The following is a 23,157-nucleotide window of genomic DNA, read 5'->3' as shown; positions in this document are numbered from 1 at the left end:
CCCCCTTTTATAAGCAGATTCAGCCTAATGGACGGCTCATTCTGCTCAGATACGGTTTAATGTACGACCCAGTTAGACCTTCATCTACTCAGATGCTACCTAGTGTACGGTACATTTCTGAAGTGTAGTCTAGGGTACGACTACCCCCTTTCATCATCAGACACAGCCTAACGGACGGCTCATCCTGCAACTCCAATACGGTCTAGCATAAGACCCATTTGGATCTTCAACTCAGATACGATCTAGCATACGATCCGGTCTGATCTTCCATCCCCAGTGAAATCACCCGCTTAATGGAGGTTTCGTTCTGCAACTCAGAGACGATCTAGCGTACGATCCATTCTGATTTTTCATCCTCAGCAAAGTCATCCGCCCAATGAACAACTCACTCTGGTATTCAGATGCGGTCTAGCGTATGATCCATTCTGATCCCTTATCCCCAGCAGCGTATAACACACTCTGACTCCCCAACGAAGTCGACAGCATAATGGATGACTCACTATACGGCCTATCGTATGACTCGGTACGACATCCATGTCTTCAGATATCGTCTAATGTACGACGCACTCTGAAGTTCTCATCATCAAATTCCCTGGATGGCATCTTCAAGCCCATCTCCATCAAGACTAGCTCCTGGTTGACAAGCGCAAATTTTTGGGGCATTTTAGTGTTCAACAATCTTCCACCTCCAGACCACGAATGGTGCACATACCATTCTACTCTCTCGGTTCAAGAATATTGAACAGGGGCAGCTGTCATACCCCAAAATTTTCCCGTTGATATTACAAGGCATTCTTCAAGGCACTCCGACTTGTTCTGCAAGGCACTGACCTCAAAGGAACAAAAGTCCAGCTCACAACAGGCCCAATCCAGAAAATGGCCCAAACTGGCCTGCTCGCTAGGCGAGCAATTCCTTCGCCTAGCGCACACTTCATTATGACACTCGCCCCAGCGAAGCATCAGATCCAGTAAAAGCCCAAACTAGCTGGCTCGCTAGGCGAGCAACTCCTTCGCCTAGCGAAGCTTGCGAATAGCAGAATTTCTGGGCTTCATTCTGAGCCCATTAGGTCATCACAATCACTATAAATAGCCAAGTTTCAGTCATGAAGAAGAGGGGGAAAAACAAGAGGAAGACGGACGGAAACCCTGGCACAGAAACCCTGGAGGCTACCTTAGAGAGTTCCGAGTGAAGAAACCCTGAAGCCCCCCCCCCCCCCCCCCCCCCCGCTCCGAAGCTACCGCCGCCCAACTCCCTCCGATACCAAAAGCGATCAGTCTCTTCAACATAGCAGCTTAGTTGCAAGCAGGTTTGCGCATCACTATTGTTTTATGCTTTTAATCGGTAATCTCTATATACATAAAGCATCATGATTGAAGTTTCGAATATGTAATTTGATTTCACATGCGAATTTAAATATTGCTTGAATATCATGAATATTTGACCATGCTATTTCTGTAATTGAATGCCATAAGCCATGCAACAGGTTAAGGTCATGCTGCTGTCAAACTCCAAACCCGTGGCCGCTCGCTAGCACATCGCTAAGCGAGCCTGTAGCGAGCATTCGCTGAGCCTTCGCTAGGCGAGGCAGAGGCGAACGGGACAGTGGCTGCTTTGTTTCTTTTCTATTCTGCCTTGTGTCTATCTAACCAAGACTTATTATAATTCTGCATCATTTGGCCTGAGATTATGACTGTTGTGTTGTAGTGCAATTTTCAATTATACTTTACTTTGATGCTCTAACCCGTGTGCTGAATTGTGTAAAGGTTTACATATTCCCGAGGAAATGGTCGGCTAGGTATTCCACTTTATGTGTGGGATACCCTTAGGGAGATTCACCCCGAATTATTCAATTGATTTTAATGTATTAATGTTATGGCGAAGATCCACCCTAATGGCTTAATTGTTCTTAATGTATTGATTTTAATATGGACCTAATTACCTACTTGATTACGGCTATCTAAGTAATTACAACACATTGCCTTTTAATATGCGATCTTGGACCTCTCTTTTGTTACCCTACGATTACGGTATTACGGTCATGTCCCGCGAATGTGGGGATACACTTAGCAAAGACCCCTCGATTAAATCATCATGTCCCTATAAAATAAATCATAGTCCCTCGGATGTTGCCTTCGAATATATGATTTTGTCCCTCGATGATCCTTCGGTGTAGCCTACGGTTAAATGATGATCGTCCCTTCGAATGTTAAGGTATCCTCACAACTGTTGCCTTCAATGACCAATCGATGACCCTACGATGCCCCTTTCACATCCAAAGGATAAAACTACTTACTTCTCAATAGTAAGGACAGTCTTACCCTCATAAGGATAGGAAATTCCCGGAAAGACCTCAGATAGGTATAACTCTTAATTGCTTATTCACAATTTAAAACTAATTTTCACACCTTACACCTTTCAAAATCTCCATTAGAAAATCACCACTTGGCATACATTCGCACTAGAATCATTGCCGAGTCATATTTTTCTAAACTATTTTCAAAACTAAACGAGATAACCACTTTGTATACATTCATTCAAGAATCATTACAAAGTTAAATTCTCCTTTTCAAAACATTTCCTACACATTTCTCAACCACTTTTTCAAACTAGAAAAACATAAATGATTGAGCAATTAAGAGCCCATGGATAACCATGGATACAAAGGGTGCTAATACCTTCCCTTTGTATAATGTACCTCCCGAACCTAAGAATCTAAATTCAAGGTCTTTCCTGTTCTTTTCCACCTTTCCTTATTGGATAAAAGAAAAGTCGGTGGCGACTCTTGCTAACCGCGACATTGCGATAAAAAACACATTAAAGTCAGTTCACCGTATGACAGAACTGGCGACTCTGCTGGGGAATACAAAGAGAGGTCACCTTAAAAAATCATTTATGTTTTCAAATTGTTCCTTCTTTTAAGGGAATTTTTGAGTGAAAGATCCTACACCCGGATCTAGTGTACCTTAGGTAAGTAGCAATAGATCATCGCGACTATCCGGCGTATACTGGAATGGTTAAAATGATGGCTACGGTTAATGTGACACTTTGGATGTCATGATGTTCCTCATGTTTACTTGAGGAAAAATTTGGCATTCGCGTGGTGTCATCAAAGCATTAACCAGACCTTTAGAACCCTAATTGACTCATCCTAGCCATTAGAAAGTAGTGAGATAACTGACTTCGGTTTCGACTGGGGTTGGTTGAGACTCGATACTACACTCTTTGAGATTGGACTTTAGGGAAGCTTCGGTCAACCACTTGGTGTTGCACTGAAGTGGACTTAAAGGAAGGTCAATGATTTGAGATCCTTCTAGAACCCGGTTACTATTCTAGGACAGGTTGAACCAACCAAACTTCAGTGATGAGAAATAGAGTAACTAAGGAACACTGTAAGGCACAGTGCACTTAAGTGGAATACGAAATATGGTAAGGTACCACACGCATAAGTGATTTTGGGCATATTATAAGATATGGGCCAAAATACACTTAAGTGGGTTTTTTAGCTTGAAGCCCACACAAGTGGTTCTATAAATAGAACCCTTGGGTAGAAGCATTGTCACTCTTGCATTCCGTTTCTCTCTCTCTCTCTCAATCAAAGCCTTCATTCGTAGCAGCTAGCATTGAGATTGAAGGAATCTGTTCGTGTGGACTGAGTAGAGACGTTGTCATCGTTCAACGTTCGTGATCGCCACAAGAGGTAACGATTCTATCATTGATCATGCTTATTCGTAAGGATCACTAAATGGAGAAATTTTTAAATTCCGCTGCGCCTTGGATGACAATTCTCCTTCAAATGGAAGCAACTTTCCAAGGTGGAGAATCCCCCTCAAAAGAATGAGAAGATATGAGACTAAAGCTTTAATGGGAAGGCCCGTGATGCATTGTTTGTTTGATTTCATTTTATTTTTAATCATGTGAGAATTATATCTCTACTGTTTATAAGGACATGTTATTTTCTAGGGATACACTCTTTTCCCTGGTGCCTCATGAGAGGGCAAGAGTTTCTAATGAGGCTCCTCGCTTTATTATTTCTTAGATGTCTATATTATAGTCTATCCCCTTTTTTATTTGTAGAAAAGTTAAGGAAACTAACTTGAGAGGTGATCATAAATGTTGGAACCTCATAGGGGGGTCCTTGCTTCCCTGTAGTGAAATTACAAACATTGGATCCTCGCAAAAGGATCCTTTCCGCACTATGAGGCAATCACAAACGCTGGATCCTCACAAAAACATCCTTTCCACCCTGTGATGTAATCACAAATGCATGATCCTCATAGAAGAATCCTCGTCACCCTTTGAGGTGATCACAAATGTTGGATCCTTACATGGATCTTTGTTGCCCTTGAAGGCGATATAACCTGTCGCAACCTCATAGGGTATTCTTGTCGCCACTTTTATGATTACAAGTGGTGGATCCTCATAGAGGGATCCTTGTCGCCCTTTGAGGTGATCATAAATGTTAGATCCTTATGTGGGATCATATCCCCTCGCCGAGGCGATGTAACGCGATACATCCTCATAAGGGATTCTCGTGGCCTTTTTAGACAATAAAATATGTTAGGCCCTTATGGGGGATCCTTGTTGTCCTTCCAGGTGAATAATACATTGGACCTTCGTAGAAAGACTCTTGTCGTCCCTTTTTGGTGACTAAAGCATGGAAAAACTTTAACAAAGAGCCTCACCATGTTGTCTGAGGCGATCAAGGCATAATGATCATTTTTTTCCCTTGTGAGAATTGAGAATATTGTAAGCAAATAAGGGAATGTACAAACAGAGATACCACCCAAAAGCAGTAAAGAAACTAAGTTATTACATAATCCTCTAGAAAAGTGTCTTATTATAAAAAATGGGGATCAAGGTGCAGAGGACTTGTTAGGGGATCTACTCGTCATCTACTAGTTGTCCGTCTAGAACTACCTTGAACAGGTCCATCTAATTCAAATCTATATTCGGTTAGAAGAATGTCACTTATTCCTTTGCCCTCTCAAAATACTGGCCAGAGGCGGCAATAACTTCGTCCTTGAGGGATGACGCCTCCTCCTCCAAATATTTTATGGAACTGAGAGTTTCTTCAAGTGAACTCTCTAAACATTTTCCTCTCTCAACACGAGCCAGAGCCTTCGAGTACACCTATTTGGAAAGGATCCTCAAATTATCTTGTTCCTTTTCCATGACGGTCATTGCCTTCTAACGATTTTAAACGCTTCCTATGATAAATTCCATCATAGAATAGTTATCTAAAAAAACACAAAATAAATAAAAGATCAAACTTATATGAGTTAAAAATAAATGAAATGGATGGTTAAGAAATCATAGGTAAGGTTTAATATAAAATAAATTAATAAATAAAAAGAATGAAATTTTTTGATACTAAAATGAAGTCATAACTATATTTAGATTTAACTATAAGAAGAAGAAAACCACACTAAACAATTATGATAATGATGGTAATGTAACAAAAGTATCAAGGATAAAGAGATTTGGATATCACTTTAAATTATTTTTATAATAATAATTTGATACACTGTACAATTATATTTGAGAGTTACATTTGAGACGTGGTGGATATTTTGAAGTTACATTTGAGAAAGAAGTTCTTAATAAAGAAAGAAGGAGGTGAAGAAAGAAAGAAGGAGGTGAAGAAAGTGGGGAGAAAGAAGTTTCAAATTGATGGTAGTCAATATCATCCTTAGATAGGTGGTTATTCTTTGTTAAAGAAATTAAATAGAACCAAAAATAATAGTTATAAGAGATTGAATTATTTAAGAGAAATAATAGTTAGAAAAGGAACAACATTCTGTGTTTTTATTAAACAATTAAAAAACAAATTATAAATAATAAATAAATCTTTTATTAACTAAAAAAGGTAATTAATAGAAAAATAATGTTAAATAATTATTTAAAAATTAAATAAATTAAGAATAAGATTATGAATATAATAAAATATGAATAAAAATAATAATGAATTAAGAATTTTGAGGAGAGAAAGAAAATCTTAAAATTTATAATTTTCAACAACACATTTACCCATAAAATATATTTTGTGATGCCAAAGTTCTTAAACAAATAGAACAAAAATAAAAACCAACTATAAAATAAGTTGTATCTTATCGAATGGGACGGGAAATAAAAGTATTTAGATTTTTTTTAAATAATCATTTTTTAAAAATTTAAATATTAAAATAATATATTTTTAAATTAATTATCGAAATAACCACCTTTCAGTATTGATCCGCAAGTTGAACTGACGCATCCAATTAGCATTCAAAGGAGGCGCTCAAGCATCTGGCGCATGCATGTGTGCTTGTGAGTGTGCGCCACATGCATTGGCGCATGCATGTGCCATGTGTGTGTGGCGCCTAGGGCAATGACGTATGCATGTGTGTTGATCTATAAATACATTGCGCATCTCCCATAATTTTTCACACAACTTCTTACCCTCCTTCCATTTTCCTTCAATCTCCTTCAATGTTCTTTTCTTTAACCATGTCTGAATACTCATATATTCACAAGAGAAATGTCGATTTAATCTTTTCAGCTGTGTAGCCTCCGATAAAGATCCGACTTTGGAATATAGAAATGTTCGAACGTCTTAATAGGACGTTGAACCGTTGGTTAGATGGAGAAATTGCAGAGGGTGAAAGGATCAGAAGAATTCAATGGCTTAGTCCACGTTTAACCAAAATGGAGAAGTTCGTGTATCGGTGGATATTAAGACTGACAGAGACGTTCACTGGGTGATGTATACTATGTTCAAAATTATTTTGATGGTTGTAATCGCATAATTATGTTGTTGTAATCGCATAGTTATGTTGTTTATGTGTTGTATTTATTAGTAATGGTATTTTATTTGTTGCAGTTTGATGTGTTGTTGTTTATGTGTTACTTATGTGTTGTATGTGTTGTATTTGTTTGTGATGGTATTTCCTCACAAAGTTATCATATGAAATAAATGTTGGTTTTAATATAAAGCAAAAGAGTTACAATTAAAGTTATCTTGTTGTGCTTGTTTCAACACTGGGACAGTTAATACGATTATGATCGGGCCAATAATATGAACTACATAATCTAACCATTTTATTCGTCGTATCCATTTTAGTTCGAATACAGGTGATGTTTGGGCGACCCTTTTTCTTTCTTCGCATTATTTCATTGTGCCAGAGAATGTCCCCTTCATATGCAGGTTAGTAATCCTCTTTTTCTACCACTAAAAAGCTAATTTTGTAAACATTGAAGAGGCTTATAACTTTGTAAACATCGGATAGTAAGTAGGATGGATCCCGTCGAACCTTTGAACATGCTGCTATGACAATGAAGCAGGGCATACGAAAGACTTGGAACTTTTTGCAGTCGCACCAACCTCTATCTAGTTCCACTCTATAGTGTCCCCTCGACATGCCTTCATTGTGATCCATGGACTTAGCAACACTTTACCAACCTTTAGTACGGTCAAACATCGTGACCACATGTGTATTAGCTTTGACATCTTCCTCTCTAATTAATTTCATTGAAGCATCGCTGAACAACTGCCCAGATTGTAACACTGAACTCCATTTGGAACGTCTCCTCTCAAACAACGCCCCTAGCCTAAAATAGGTTGCTTGCACTAAAGCAGTTATAGGTAGATTTCATATGTCTTTGAAGACAAAGTTCATTAATTCCACAAGATTTATTCTCATGTGGCCCCAACGTTGGCCGTTGTTAATCCACTTCTCCAATGGAATATTGTCGATCCACCTTACTGCATATGCGTTTAACAATTTGATGTATTTGCGGTAGTGTTTGAAAGAATGTTCTGTTAATGCATACCCTGCATTGACAACCTTCTTCCGCAACGTTTTGTCTTTGATCTCCCGCATAAATTTTTGAGCGATATGACTAATGTAGTAGACACGCGTCGACGAAGGATCCTATCAGCCATTATCAATGTTTTTGTAGGCACTCACTATTGAAGGGTGTCGATCTGAGATCAAACATAAGTTAGGTTAAGGAGCAACGTGCAATCAGATATTTTTTAGGAAAAAACTCCATCCCTCAACAATCTCTCCTTCAACTAGGGCAGAGGCGATTGGAAAAATACTATTGTTGCCATATTGTGCTACTGCCATCAGTAGCGTTCCTTTATATTCCCCATACAACCATGTACCATCAATTTGTATGATATGTTTACAGAAAGCAAAACCTCTGATGCATGGTTGATACGCCCAGAAGAGTCGGTGGAATATTCCATTACCAATAGCGCAAGTCCCGTCTGGGGTATACGCTGATAATGTTTCCAAATTGACAATACATGGTGCTAGACCAACTCAACATTATATGGTATGGCTTAGGTCGGTTACAACGCCACAGTTTGTGTCTGAGCCAAGGTACTTGATTGATCCACGCCAACGAGCGTCGTCATCATACGCCCAACAACAAATCCTCGTCTAAGAATAATGTCAACCCACCCAAACCCAAAGACCAACCTCACACCATCACCCTACCATGTACACCCAACCACCAAATACCTAACCTCGCAATCAATTCATGTCACACACCCAAACTCAAAACCAGGAATTAAACCATAACCACTAACAACCATACGCAGTCACCACAATAATTTATACCCCATATGATTCATACGATTCAGTGTCATGTCATTGTAACCCCCCACCCCCACCACCCACCCACCAATGAACACCCAAACATCTCAATCGCCATAACACGCAAACATTATTTGACTTTAGTACACCACAAGAACCATTGTTTCGTTTCCAAAATGATTTAATGTCTCAATTCGGGCAATCATATTATTCATAATCCACCCAACCACAACGACCTAACTACGACAACATGGACATCAAACTCAATTACGAAAGCACCATTGGCGACAATCCCCTCAACTATTGGGGACAAATGATGACAAATCTACCAAATACCGTTGGACTTTCCACTGGATCTTCACACCAGCCACCATTGCATCATGTCAACACTCAAAGACCCCAAACACCTCAGAGAAATCGTGGGAGACCTCGAAGACAGATTAACGCACCTGGATGTGAAACAGGGGGGCGTTTCAATTCGACGGGTCATTGGTTTTCTTGTCAATTTTATGTATTTTTACTTTATAATATAATATAATTTTTAATTTAATTAATTATAATTATAAAATTAAATATATTTTTTTTTAAATGGAAAGTGCATACGCCACATGCATTGACGCATACACCAATGCATGTGGCTTCAAGACAGGCATGCTCCTAGGCCATTGACGCCTAAGCCCATTTGCATTGCATGCATGCACCAGGTGCTTGGACGTCTCCTTTGAATGCTAATTTGATGTGTTAGTTCAACTGACGCATCAGTACTGAAAAATGGTTATTTCGATAATTAATTTGAAAATTAATTATTTTAGTATTTAAATTGAAAAAAAAATAATTATTTTAAAAGAAATCAAATTCTTAAATATTTAGCGAGATAACAAATTAAAGTTTGACTGGTGTAGCAAAATGTAAATCAGAATAACTTTTTAAAGCAGTGCATGAGTTACTTATTAGTATTTGTTAGTGGGTTAGTGATTTTTTGAGTTAGTTTAGTTATTATTTATTAGCGGGTTAGTGATTTTTTGAGTTAGTTTGGTTATTACTTATTAGCGGGTTAGCGATTTTTTAATTATGATTGTTTTTTGTATGTATTACTAATAAAAGTCAATATTTTTTAATTATTATTTAATTATAAAATTAATGGGATTAATTATTTTAAATTTTCATTAATAATTGTTTTTTATTTATTTAATAACTAATAATAATTAATATTTTTTAAAATTATTTTGAGTTTTGGTTAAAAATCTCAAAATCAACGACATGGTTTTATGTTGGGAAGTTGTTTTTCATTGAAAACGTGGGCTTATGCGTAGGTTCATGGTTAAACATGTTTTTTTTAAGGTTTGATAACATGGGTTTGAAAATTAAACAAAAAAGTTAATAGGAAAGATAGTTTTAAGAAGTTTTAAATTATTTAATTAATTAAAGATGTGAGTTTAGTTTTAAATTATTTAATTAATCAAAGTTGTAAGTTTATATTATTTTGAAGGATTATGAAAAAGCACGTGAATGCAATTGTGGGAATGAAAAGAGGGAATGAGTTATTAGAAATTTTTACTAAAATATTTCTGATTTTAAAAAAAAAAAATTTAAAATAATTCTGATTAATTTTTTTTTAATCTACCCCATTTTTAAGAGGAGGCGTCAGATCAATTGGCGTCTCCTCTTAAACTTAGAGAGGAGACATCAATTGGATTGGCTAGGGCTCATTGTGTTGCCAATCTAATTGACGCTCATGTGTTAAGCTTAAAGGGAGACACCAATTGGATTGACACCTCTGTGTGTTTTATGATTTTTTTTTGGAAAAAAATCTACATGATAGATAAAGTTGAAATCAGACCAATTCATATTAATATTAATTCTTGTTTACACAAAAAAGACTAATGTTGATGACCGGGATCACCTAACCGACCTTCGGTCCCACATCCCCTAGCTACCCGAACCCGTGACCCTAACCCACATTGATGATTCACCCCAGGTGTTTGAGTATCTGAGGGCCCATGAACATCACTACCAATTGCAGGAGATTGTCTGTTGAGATAGTCAAACAAATGAACGTAATCTTGTGTATGCATCAAAGGTGTACCGCCATAGCTGAATTCATGACTCATGCCAGAGTAGTTGGGGTTGTGTTTGAGTTGTTGTAGGGCGATCAGGACGATTGAAGGGAGACATTGGTCTGAATGATGCGTTAATAAAAGGTTGAAAAGATTGTTGTGGTGTTTGGTAGACATATGGTTATTAAAGGTTTCAGTTTTGAGATGTTTGGGCTTCTTGGCTATGGTAGAAGGAGGGACGGTTGGTGTTAAATGATCGTTGAGTATTTTGGCTAAGGTGGCTTTTGTAGGGTGATGTGTTGGTGCAAAGCGATGTTGGGTATCTGGATGATGATCTAGTTGTTGGTGGTGGTATGAGGTATGCTCTTGGTATTGTGGTTGGGTGTATGACATGTTAGGATTGTATGTTTGTGTGTTTGTGGAATGAAAAGTTTGACGGATTGGGGGTTGTGAGTAGTTGGTTTGACAATGTTGTTAGGGGTTAGATGTTGAGGCTTCTGGTGTGTAAGTTGCATGACGTGGGGCGTATAGGTACATATCCTCGATGATGAACTCAAAACCAACTAATATGTACCAAGCCATATAATTACGACTTGATTTTTCTTCAGTTGACATCACAACGCCAGTTAAGACATGGAGGCATTGCCAGCATTTACGCTAGACGGAACCTGTGTTGCTGGAAATAGAATCTTTCACCGCCTCTTTTGGGCGTTTGATCCGTGCATCAAAGGTTTTGCATTCTGCAAACCTATTATTCAAATTGATGGAACATGGTTATACGACAAATACAAGGGTACTTTGCTTATGGAGGTTGCACAAGACTGCAACAACAATGTCTTTCCCATTGCCTTTGCTCTGGTTGAAGGTGAAACCGCTGGTGGTTAGGGTTTCTTTCTTCGACATCTCAGAACACATGTGGCTCCATAAGCCAATTTCTGTTTGATTTTTGATAGACATGTTGCCATTGAGAGTGCTTACAATAACCATGACATTGGATGACATGATCCTCCTTCTACCCATGTCTATTGCATTAGAAATATCCCACAAAAGTTCATGCGTGCAATCAAAGATAAGAACCTTCGTAAAAAAAATGGTGAATGCTGGGTATGCTCTAACTCAGCCGTCATTTCAATATTACCGTGATAAAATTAGACTGTCTAATGTAGATGCAGGAAGATGGGTGGATAACATACCAGTAGAGCATTGGACAAGGGTATTTGACGAAGGCCGTCGATGGGGCCACATGACAACAAACCTTGTGGAATGCATGAACGGCATATTCAAAGGCATTAGAAATCTACCAATAACCGCTTTGGTCAGAACAACCTATTATAGGTTGGCTTCTACCTTCGCAACCAGAGATGAAAGATGGAGTGCAATGTTAATGTCGGATCAAATATTCAGTGAATGTTGTATGAAAGTGATGAAATATGAGAGTATCAAAGCTAGCACACACGTGGTGACAGTCTTTGACCGTCATAGGCAAAATTTTAGCGTACAAGAAACAATGGACCACAATGAGGGGGGGCCAAATTTATCCTATGTTATCAAACTAAACAGAAGTTGGTGCGACTGTGGAAAGTTCCAGGCCTTCCATATTCCTTGCTCCCATGTCATTGCGGCATGCACACATACTCGCCAGAACGCTTACAACTATCTATCTGATGTTTACAAGGTCATTACCGTCATGAATATGTATAACAAAAGCTTCTCAGTATTATCAATGGAGGAATATTGACCTCCATATGAAGGTGACATGGTTTGGCACAACAATGAGATGCGAAGAAAGAAAAAAGGACGGCCAAACAATACGCGTATTAGAGCAGAAATTGATACGACTGATAAAATGATAAGACTATGTAGTATATGTCATCAACCAGGACACAATAAGAACAATTGTCCCAATCTAGGAGCAACATCTGCATCATAAGATAGTATCTCCTTTTAATTTTTGTAACCTTGGATTTTTATATATCATTATCTTTTTGTTACAACAAGGTTCACAACAAACATCACTACAACATAAAAAAACTTAAAAAAGAACATTTTTAACTGATTACAACAATCAAACTGATGTCATCTCGTCCAAACATCATTTCCCTAACATCCTTATCAATATTGACTCGCACCTAACCAAATATACTATCGAGTCTCTCAATACTTCTAATTTTTCCCCTTCTGATATTTTTCCATCTAACCAACAAATCAGCTCCCTCTTCAGTTGATCGAAACTAGTGATGTTCCATAAGAGCATTAACATCGGAGGTTTATCTCTCGAATAAACCACATTTCCATAGCGGCGACGAACACCAAACATGTTTGCAAAATGATGAAATGAGATGTGGAAAAATGATTCACACAACACCTCTATTTATAACACAAAAAATTGCACTTTACACTGAGGCGCGAGACCAATTGGCGCATCCTCTACAAACTAACACATGGGCGCCAATTGGATTGGCAGCACCATGTGTTGTAGCCAATCCAATTGACGCCTCCTCTCTAGCTTTAGGAGCTTACGCCAATTTTTCTGTCGCCTCCTCTTAAAAATGGGGTAAAAGTAGGGTAGATTGAGATTTTTTTTGAAATCAGGGTTATTTTGGGATTTTTTTTGAAATCAGGGTTATTTTGAGATTTTTTAAAAAAAAATTAGGGGTATTTAGGTAAAAAAAAATAGATTATTAAATAAATAGTTAGTTATTTAATTAATTAATTAATTAATATTGTTTATTCAACTAAATAAAATAAATAGTAAAGAAATAAGTAAAAAAATAGGTAGTTAATTTAGCTTCATAATAAAAAAAACATGGGTATGAAATTTTTTAAAAAGTAAAATTAGAAGTTAATAGGATAAAGATAGTTTTAAGAAAAACTAATAATGAAAAAGGATGTGAGTGGAATTGTGATAATGAAAAGAGGGAATGAGAGTATTAAATAAATATTTAGTTATTTAATAAATTAATAAATTATTATTGTTTATTTAATTAAATAAAATAAATAATATAAAAATAAGTAGAAAATAGGTAGTTAACTTAGCTTTAAAAAACGTGGGTTTGAAAGTTTTTAAAATATAAAATAAGAAAAATAGGATAAAGATAGTTTTAAGAAAAACTAATAATTGAAAAAGAAAATATAATTAAATAATTTAAACAAATAATAAAAAAATAAATGAAGAATATAATTACAAAGTTATTCTAAATTTTAACTCCAAAAATTACTAAAAAAACTTACAACTTTTATATATAAGAGTTAATAGGATGAAGATAGTTTTAAGAATTAATAATTGAAAAAATATATAATTAAAGAAATAAAAAAAAAAAATAATAATAAAGAATATAATTACAAAATTATCTTTAATTTTGACTCCAAAAATTACTAAGACATTACTTTTATATATAAGATATTTTATTATTTGAATTTTGACTAATATCCAATATCTTAAAAAAGAATCATAAATTTACAAGAATAACATAATAACTTTTATTTTATTTTATTAGTGTTATTTATTTTCTACAAACACATTTTTAAAAGAAAAATTATCAAATACATAAAATATTTGTAATATGTTGTGTTATTTTGTATTTACTATTTTGCAAATCAAACAATTTCAAAATAGTTACTTAGATTATCATATAAAAACACTATATGTCGATTTAGACATAGAAAATAAATAACATTTTGTTTTGGACAAAAATGGGTTTTGTTTTTCTTTAATGTCAAAGATAGATTGGAAGATTTAAGAAAGAATTTTAGGATTTTTACTATTTAAAATAAAATATAATTAAATATTTTAGACCGAATTATTAATTAATGAATTAAATTTATATAAACATTGGTTGGGTTAGACTAATGCTAATTATGAGAGTGTGACCAAGTGTTGCTTAGTATCCAATCCAAGACTAAATCATAACATAACAAAGAAAATCCAAATTAAGCTTCTTTTAAGATCTTTCAAATTGATGCATCAGAAAAAGTAAAGAAGAAGAAGAAGAAGAAAATGGCGGAAGAAAAAGAATCAACGTCAATTCCTCTGAGTCAAGCTGATAATGTCTCTTGCGAAGATCCCGAAGATCCAGCTAAGTCTCCACCAACCTCTCCCAACTCTTCTACTCGCAGGGTACTACGATTTTTCCTTTTCGCTTTTCAATTTTTGTTTCTTCATTCTTCAAATTAGGGTTAGTTAAATCTTCGATCTCGTTTATTCTACTGTTGTTTTGGTTAGGTTACTAATAAGTCAACTGAAAGTCTTAAGCATAATGAAATTGTGTTTATTAGGGTTTTATCTTAGTGGATGTAAACTATTCAAGTTTCGGATTTATGAAATTCGAATAAAATTTGAGGGATAAGAATGTTGCTAAGACTATGGATTTTGATTGTTCTTTGCTCAGATGAGCTAGATTGATCTCTGTACTGTTTACATTAAGTGTTTTTATACGGAAAAAATTTACTAAGTTTGTTAAAATAGCATATGTGGAAACATATGACAAAGCGTGTTTTTGGTTATGCAATGAAAAAAATTGATTTTAAATGAATTGATTATGTAAAATTGATTCTAGGTATAAAGTGATATATGTTTGGGCAAATTTATCGAGAAGTGAGTTGAACAGTAAATTTCAATGTAAAAATCATGTTTAAACTCATAAGCTACAAATTCTAGCTTCAAGTAGAATCAATTCTGGAGGCAAAATCATTTCTACTTTAGAAGAATTAAAAACACCTTAAAATCACTTCAAAATCAATTTACACTTTTGTAATTGCTTTTGACTCTTTCAAAAGTTAAACCAAACATAACCGGTCATTAAAAATTGAAGCACGATTGTAATTGTATAGGCCTCCGAAAGAGGTCAGTTAACTGCATGATATGGAAAACCAAGGAATGATTCGATGTGAACATTTTTCCTCATATAAAAATAGCCATTTTGCTTTTTATGATACGAGTTCTAAATAATGACGATGGGGTTTACAGAAACTCAATCGTTAGCCAATATGCATCTATTTGGCTTGGCATGATATAATTTTGAGTTTCATATTATTTCAAGATAAAATCCATCTATGTCTCACTACTGACTCATTTTGTGCATTTATTTCAGGCTTGCTGCTTTGTTCTTCAGAGTTGGGTCTCAAAGAAGTTTATGACTGGAATGTAATGGACTAAACTACTTATCAAGATGACTAATTGTTGTCATTACTTTAAATCTAACTATTCATTTAATTTTGAACTTGCAGTGTTGTTCTATTCCCAGTTGCAGTTACCTTTTTTATTACATGGTGGTTTATTCAGTTTGTCGATGGTTTCTTTAGTCCGCTATACTCCAGTTTTGGCATTGAAATATTTGGTGAGTAATTTATTTTTTCCTCCAAACACATGGATTTGACTATTATATTTGCTCTCTTGAGAAGGTAAAAATGGGGTGAATTTTTCATTGTTGTAGATGTCATAGATCCAAAACATAAAAAGGAAACAAACTGAACATAGTGCGTATACTTGTAATATCAAAGATAATAGGTTATTCTTTTTGTTTTATCAATTGAGCAGGAAAGTATTATTCTTTCTTCTCCGGGTTTAGTGGCTAATCTTGGAACTTACAAAGCAATGTAAATGGTAACAGTGCATAAACTTGTAAATTCAATGATAACGGGTTACTTTATTGTTGAGTAAATTGAGAGAAAAGGCATATTATTTCTTACAAGGGTTTATTTGAATTGTAATCAAAATGTTTTAGAGGTTATGGTATCCTCACCTTTTTTTTTTGTAGTTCTCCAGTTGACTCTTGCTTCAAAACGTGTGTGTGCATGCACATTGCACAAGCATCTTCTATATTCTTTCTTATTAATTCCTCTCGATGCGTTGTATTAAGTTTGAAGTCTCTTGGTTTGTGGTGCAGGACTTGGTTTTATTACATCGCTAGCTTTTGTATTTGTTATTGGTGTTTTTGTTTCGTCGTGGATGGGGGCCACTGTCTTCTGGATTGGAGAATGGTTAATAAAGCAGATGCCCCTTGTCAGACATATATATTCTGCATCCAAGCAGATTAGTGCTGCAATTTCTCCAGGTATGCTCGTCATAACGATTAGTTATATAGTGGAGTTTGAATTCACATACAGATGAGGAGTTATGATATTTGCATGTTACTTAGCTAGTGTTGTTACAATTAGAAAGAATGTCTACTTAAATGGTTTACACGGAAAAGTGGCCATTGTCCTCTTTTTTCTTGGGGTGGCTGGTTCTTTTTTTATATATAGTGTATTTTATGGATTAGTATACAAGGAGCTCATTTGAAAATATCACTTAGGCTCTGTTTGGAAAGTAGTGGATAACACATAAGTGAGCGGATTAAATTTGAAGTGGTTGGTAAAATCTATGTTGTCAGTCGCACCACTTAAGCGTTCAATTGCGAAATTGCAGAGAGGTGGCAGCGTCCACTGCAAAGCGTTCAGCCTGCAAGTTGTGTTCATCAGGCGTGGCAGTCGTGGCCGTGAGTTGCGGCCAAATCACAAGTTTATATTTACACTTAGGCTAAGCATGCAAAGTCCCTCAAGTACCGTCAGTTTTAACTGTTCATTTTCTTTCTAAGGGTATGCTGGTTATTTTGTTATATTATAAGGGACTTGTTTTTGGATCCGGATCCTCTCCAGTCGAAAAGAAGAAGCAATGAACATAAGTATAACAAATCTAGGTTATTCTCTAGTTCGAGATATAAGGTGATTCTATGTGTGTGAATATGGGGCATGCTTTATTGCAAATGGTTTCTCTATTTAAAATGAAGACATATTAAATTACTGCATTGATTATCATAATGGAATGCTTGGGGCAATAACATCAAACTTTCTTGGTAGGTTTATTAGTTAAAGGAGTTAGAGTTACTTAGCAGTTGGGTGTTGGAATAATTAGAGAACTAAGACATGTTGCCTATTAAATAGAAAGCAGGATTTAGCGGGGGAGATGTTTTGTAGTCTTGTTAGTTTGAGAGAGTTGGGGCCTTTGGGCATCAGGAGGTTTGTCGGCTCATGAAGATCTGAATTCTATTATATGGTTGACGGTGAGCAGTGTTATCAAATGTCCGCCATGGCGGATATACATGGCAATTTTTGGGCTCGCTGCAATGGTAGATATTGGCCGAAATTGCAGGTTTTTCCATCATAATCCGCTATAACAGCGCTGCAAAGCGGTTGGTATGGCGGGATTTTGGTTCTCCTAATAAAATACCTACTCATATCAAAGGATGGCCGGCTGAAAGGAAATACTTTACTGTTTAGAATAGATCGTATTAGCTTTGACAACTTAAATGGTAATTGGTAGGTAGGATCAGTTAGGCTCTTCATTTATTTATGAATTCAAGGCACACTTCAAATTGTTTTCTCCTATCATTTTATTTTAGCTGTCAGTGATTTCTCGTAATTTTTGTTTTCGAATTCGTCTTTACAGATCAAAATACCACTGCCTTTAAAGAGGTAGCAATTATCCGTCATCCGCGTGTTGGTGAATATGCTTTTGGCTTCATTACATCAACTGTTACTCTACAGGTACTTTGAACACACTGTATTTACTAAACAATTTTTAGGCTTCCCTTTTTTAATGTTGATAAACAGACTTCATACAACTTTTGTCCAAGTAGAAGTAAAATAAAATATATAGAATGCAGGCATTCATTTTGGGACACTTTTTTATTCCAAATGGGTCACTTTGCGGGACGGAGGGAGTATAATACTTTAACTTGGCAATGTAATGGATATATATATGGAGACATGATCCATCATAACGAGGAGTTCACTGTCATTATATCAATGTTAAAAAATCACAATTATTGTAGCATTAGAAGAAAAGGAAATATGCTTATGGAGGATATGTCTGTCCTATATGATATCCTTACATCCTTCCTTCATTAACAGCACATCTGTGAGATTTGTTGCAGCATATAAATCTAATGTGTTTACAATTATATGTGCGCGCACCTGTTAGATTTGATGCACTGTATACAACTAAAGTGTTTGCATTTGTATGTGTGCTTACCTCTTGGATTTACAGCAGCGTAAAGTCCAACGTGTTCTGTCTCAAGTTTATCCAGTATATCCCTGATTCATGGTGCTTTATTGCAACCATTGTTTTAGGAGTTAATTTACTGAAAAAATTTAGTTTTACATTTATTTCATTTTCATCTTAAAGGTGTCTCATTATATTATGTGTATCCTCCATTGAATTTGTGTTGTTTTCTTAGGTAACTACTAATTTCAATGTTTTGTTATATATATTTGACTTTAGATTTTATCATTTTTCCTCCTTCCCAGCAAGAAAATGAAGACGAAGAGCTTTGTAGTGTTTTTGTCCCTACGAACCATCTGTATATTGGCGATATAATTTTGGTTAACTCCAAAGATGTAATAAGACCTAATCTTTCCATTCGAGAAGGCATAGGTAGGTTCTCTTTTTGATGGCTGATCCGAAAAGACAATATTTTTACCTCATCGGTCACCATTTTACATTCTTCTTGATATAGTCATTTTTAAACTATTATTTAGATTACATTTTTTAAACTCACGGCTTAACATTTATTTTGATACCGATACAGAAATCATTGTTTCTGGAGGAATGACAATGCCACAGTTGATATCTCCCATCGAAAGAGTTACTCGACCCAATGAGAGAATATCTTTGAACAGAATTGGATAAAGGAATGCACCCGCTGTTTAAGATTGATTTGTAGTTATCGTCCATTATTATACCATGCATGGGTCATATGGTGATGAGAATTGTATTCTGAATCTCGTTGTGATGGAGTCTGTATACGAAAGTTGTTGAATATTTATAGTTTCTATCGAAGTTCAAAAAAGAGATACAATGTAGTTATTACAATATTTTTATCATTTTCTTTATAGTTTCACTTCGTTTTTCCATCGATCATTCATCCTCTCCTCGGAAAAATTATGCCATATTTACGGTTGTGGAGTGAGAATAGAATATCAGACTTTGAAAGGTTTGAGTATCCGTTCCGTTTACTGGTCTGAGTCTGGCTCGATCTGACTTGATCTTTTTAAAAGTTTGGTCCAACTGGTTAGGAAAAAAAATTGAATAATCAAATAATTAATTAATTGTAATTAAAATTATATAGAAGGATGCATCTAATGAGAATTTGTTTTTTAAATGAGAATGAAAGAAATATCTATAAGATTAATTATTATACACTGTCAGCGTAAAAAATCTATACTATCGATTCATCACCATCATCTTAATTGATGATGCAAAAATTTTTTATACGGTCAATGTATTTCGATTAAATTCAATATTTATTACTTTTTAGAACAAAATAAATGATTGAAATTACCATTTAAATTATTATGTGTCTCTTCTTAATGAATCCATCCTACGTGGGCCGGGCAAGGCCTACAGTGCCGGGCCTTCAGAAAATAGAGGCTGAAGGCTTCAAAATTATTTTTTATAAATTATAAATTATTATGTGTCTCTTCTTAATGAATCCATCCTACGTGGGCCGGGCAAGGCCTACAGTGCCGGGCCTTCAGAAAATAGAGGCTGAAGGCTTCAAAATTATTTTTTATAAATTATAAATAAAAAATATAAATATAAATATTAGTTGTTAGAATTTTATTTGCAATATAAATTAATAAGCATATTTGGTGAAGAGGTTTATCTTTCACTCAGAGGTTCAATATGTGATATCTCACTTTTATCTTAACCCAACATCAGTTTTATTATCCCTATATTAGTAACTTTTGACATCAAAACAAAGAAAAAAGTGAAACCCAATTAATTTTGTCGAATGTTTTCTTAGTTGCTCAAAGTTGAAGTTTGTAAATTTCACTAGATGGTCACCAGTTTTAATCAAATTTAATTTGATTGGCCACTTGATTTTTCATCATCGAGTTTCAATCTCTCAAATTGAATATTTCTTTCTGTGATAGAAAAAATATTGTACTATAATTTATGATTTGCTCTCACCCACAAAAGATTTTTTTTATAAAAAAACCCAATTTTTCAAGGAAATTCCCAAAATACTCCTGGTTTTAAAAAAATTCCCAAAATACCTCACTTTTAGGAGGAGTCTCCAATTGAATTGGCGACTCCTCTTAAAACTTGAATGGAAGCGCCAATTGGATTGGCTAGGGTAGGTGCCCTAGCCAATCTAATTGACGTCTATGTGTAGGTTTTAAAAGGAGTCGTCAATTCAATTGGAGATTCCTCCTAAAATGCATTTTTTGTCTTATAAATAGATGCGTTGTGTGACCAATTGTTCCACATCTCATATAATCATTTGGCTATCATGTTTGATGTTCGTCGCCGATACGGAAAGGTGATTTATGCGAGAGACAAACCTCAAATGCTGATGCTGTTTTGGAACATCACCACGTTCGATAAACTGAAGAGGGAGCTGATTCGTTGGTTAGATGGGAAAATACCAGAAGGGAAAAAAAATCAAAAGTATTGAGAGACTTGACAGTATCTTTGGTTGGGTGCGAATGAAGACTGATAAGGATGCTAGGGAAATGATGTTCGGTCGAGACAACATCAATTTGATTGTTGTAATCAGTTAGAAATATTTATGTTTTCAGATGTTTTGTACTGATGTTTGTTGTGAACCTCGTCGTAACAAGAACTTAATGATATATAATGATTGAATGTTACAGAAATACAATGTTACAAAAAGCTTAAGACCTAGATGATGATCCTCGATTGGGACAGTTGTTCTTGTTGTGTCCTGGTTGACGACAGATACTACATAATCTTATCATTTTATCTGTGGAATCCATCTATGTTCTGATACGTGTGTTGTTTGGCCTTCCTTTCTTCTTTCTACGCATCTCGTCATTGTGCCAAACAATATCTCCTTCATATGAAGGCCAGTAATCCTCCATTGGTAGTACTGAGAAGCTTTGAGTATATACATTCATGATGGTGTTGGCCTTGTACACATCAGATAAATGGTTGTAAGCGTCTTGACGAGTATAAGTGCATGTTGCTATGACATGGGAGCAAGGTATGCGGAAAGCCTGGAATTTTCCACAATCGCACCAACTTCTGTTTAGTCTAACAGCGTAGGCTAAATTTGGTCTCCCCTCGTTGTTGCCCATTGTTTCCTGGACGCTGAAATTTTGTCTATGATGGTCAAAGACTGCTACAGCGTGTGTGCTAACTTTGATGCTCTCCTCTTTCATGACCTTCATGCAACACTCACTGAATACTTGCCCGGACATTAACACTGCACTCCATCTTTCACCTCTGGTTGCGAACATAGAAGCCAACCTATAATAGGTTGATCTTACCAAGGCGGTTATCGACAGATTTCGAATTCCTTTGAAAACCCCGTTCATGCATTCCACAATGTTTGTTGTCATGTGGCCCCATCGACAACCTCTGTCAAATGCCCTTGTCCACTGCTCTACTGGTATGTTATTTATCCATCTCCATGCGTCTTCATTAAACAGTCTAATTTCATCACGATAATATTGAAATGACGGTTGAGTTAAAGCATACCCAGCATTCACCACCTTCTTGCGAAGATTCTTATCTTTTATAGCACGCATGAATTTTTGTGCAATGTGTCTTATACAATAGACATGTGTAGAAGGAGGAACATGCCATCCGTTGTCATGGTTGTTGTAGGCACTCTCAATGGCAGTATGTCTATCAGAAATCAAACAGAGATTGGCTTGTGGAGCCACATGCTTTCTGAGATGTCGAAGAAAGAAACCCCATCCACCAGCCGTTTCACCTTCAACAAGAGTAAAGGCAATGGGAAAGACATTGTTGTTGTCGTCTTGTGCAACCGCCATGAGCAAAGTGAAGGAGAATTGCCAACCAAGACGCAGCGGAATTTAAAATTTCTCCATTTAGTGATCCTTACAAATGGGCATGATCAGTGATAGAATTGTTACCTCTTGTGGCGATTCAAACCTTTGGTGCAGATCTCTTGCAACGATCAAAACCTTGGATACAAATCCACGGAGCGATCACGAACGTTGAACGATGACAACGTTTCTACTCAGTCCACACGAACGGATTCCTTCAATCGCAGTGCTAGCTGTTATGAATGAAGGCTTTGATTGAGAGTGAGAGAGAGAGAGAGAGAGAGAGAGAGAGAGAGAGGGAAACGAAATTCCAAGTCTCTACTTAAATTTCGGTCTGAGTGGAGTGACAATGCTTCTACCCAAGGGGTTCTATTTATAGAACCACTTGTGTGGGCTTCAAGCTAAAAAGCCCACTTAAGTGTATTTTGGCCCATATCTCATAATATGCCAAAATCACTTAAGTATTTGGTACCTTACCATATTTCGTCTCCCACTTAAGTGCATCGTACTTTACGGTGTTCCTTAGTTACTCTATTTCTCATCAATCCGTCCTTTGTGTGTGACCCTGTAGGTTTTCGCGACGTTGGCAATTATATTAAATCACGCATTTAACATAATAAACAGTGAGTGGTATCTAGCAACACATCACTGCTACCCAAGTCACGAAAATGTCATGTGATCTGACAAAACCTCCTGTGATAATAATTATGTGTATAAT

At 35.9% G+C, this 23,157-nt stretch overlaps 1 protein-coding gene across 2 annotated transcripts; it reads left to right on the top strand.

The window, feature by feature from the left end:
- The first annotated feature begins 14,492 nt into the window (after positions 1-14,492).
- On the top strand, positions 14,493-19,519 carry LOC127080163 (protein LIKE COV 2). 2 transcript variants are annotated; one of them, XM_051020494.1, is made up of 7 exons: positions 14,494-14,757; positions 15,731-15,783; positions 15,867-15,976; positions 16,526-16,693; positions 18,067-18,164; positions 18,927-19,053; positions 19,208-19,519. In XM_051020494.1, the coding sequence occupies exons 1-7, from the start codon at positions 14,638-14,640 to the stop codon at positions 19,306-19,308; spliced, it is 777 nt and encodes a 258-aa protein (XP_050876451.1). In that variant the 5' UTR covers positions 14,494-14,637; the 3' UTR covers positions 19,309-19,519. The 2 variants fall into 2 exon arrangements, with proteins under 2 accessions (XP_050876453.1, XP_050876451.1); XM_051020496.1 differs by lacking the exon at positions 19,208-19,519 and having other exon boundaries at positions 14,493-14,757; positions 18,901-19,053.
- The last annotated feature ends 3,638 nt before the right edge of the window (positions 19,520-23,157 follow it).

The sequence above is a fragment of the Lathyrus oleraceus genome, chromosome 5, assembly GCF_024323335.1.
Source record: "Lathyrus oleraceus cultivar Zhongwan6 chromosome 5, CAAS_Psat_ZW6_1.0, whole genome shotgun sequence".
Classification (NCBI taxonomy): domain Eukaryota; kingdom Viridiplantae; phylum Streptophyta; class Magnoliopsida; order Fabales; family Fabaceae; genus Lathyrus; species Lathyrus oleraceus.
This window is presented reverse-complemented; position numbering and strand designations above follow the sequence as displayed.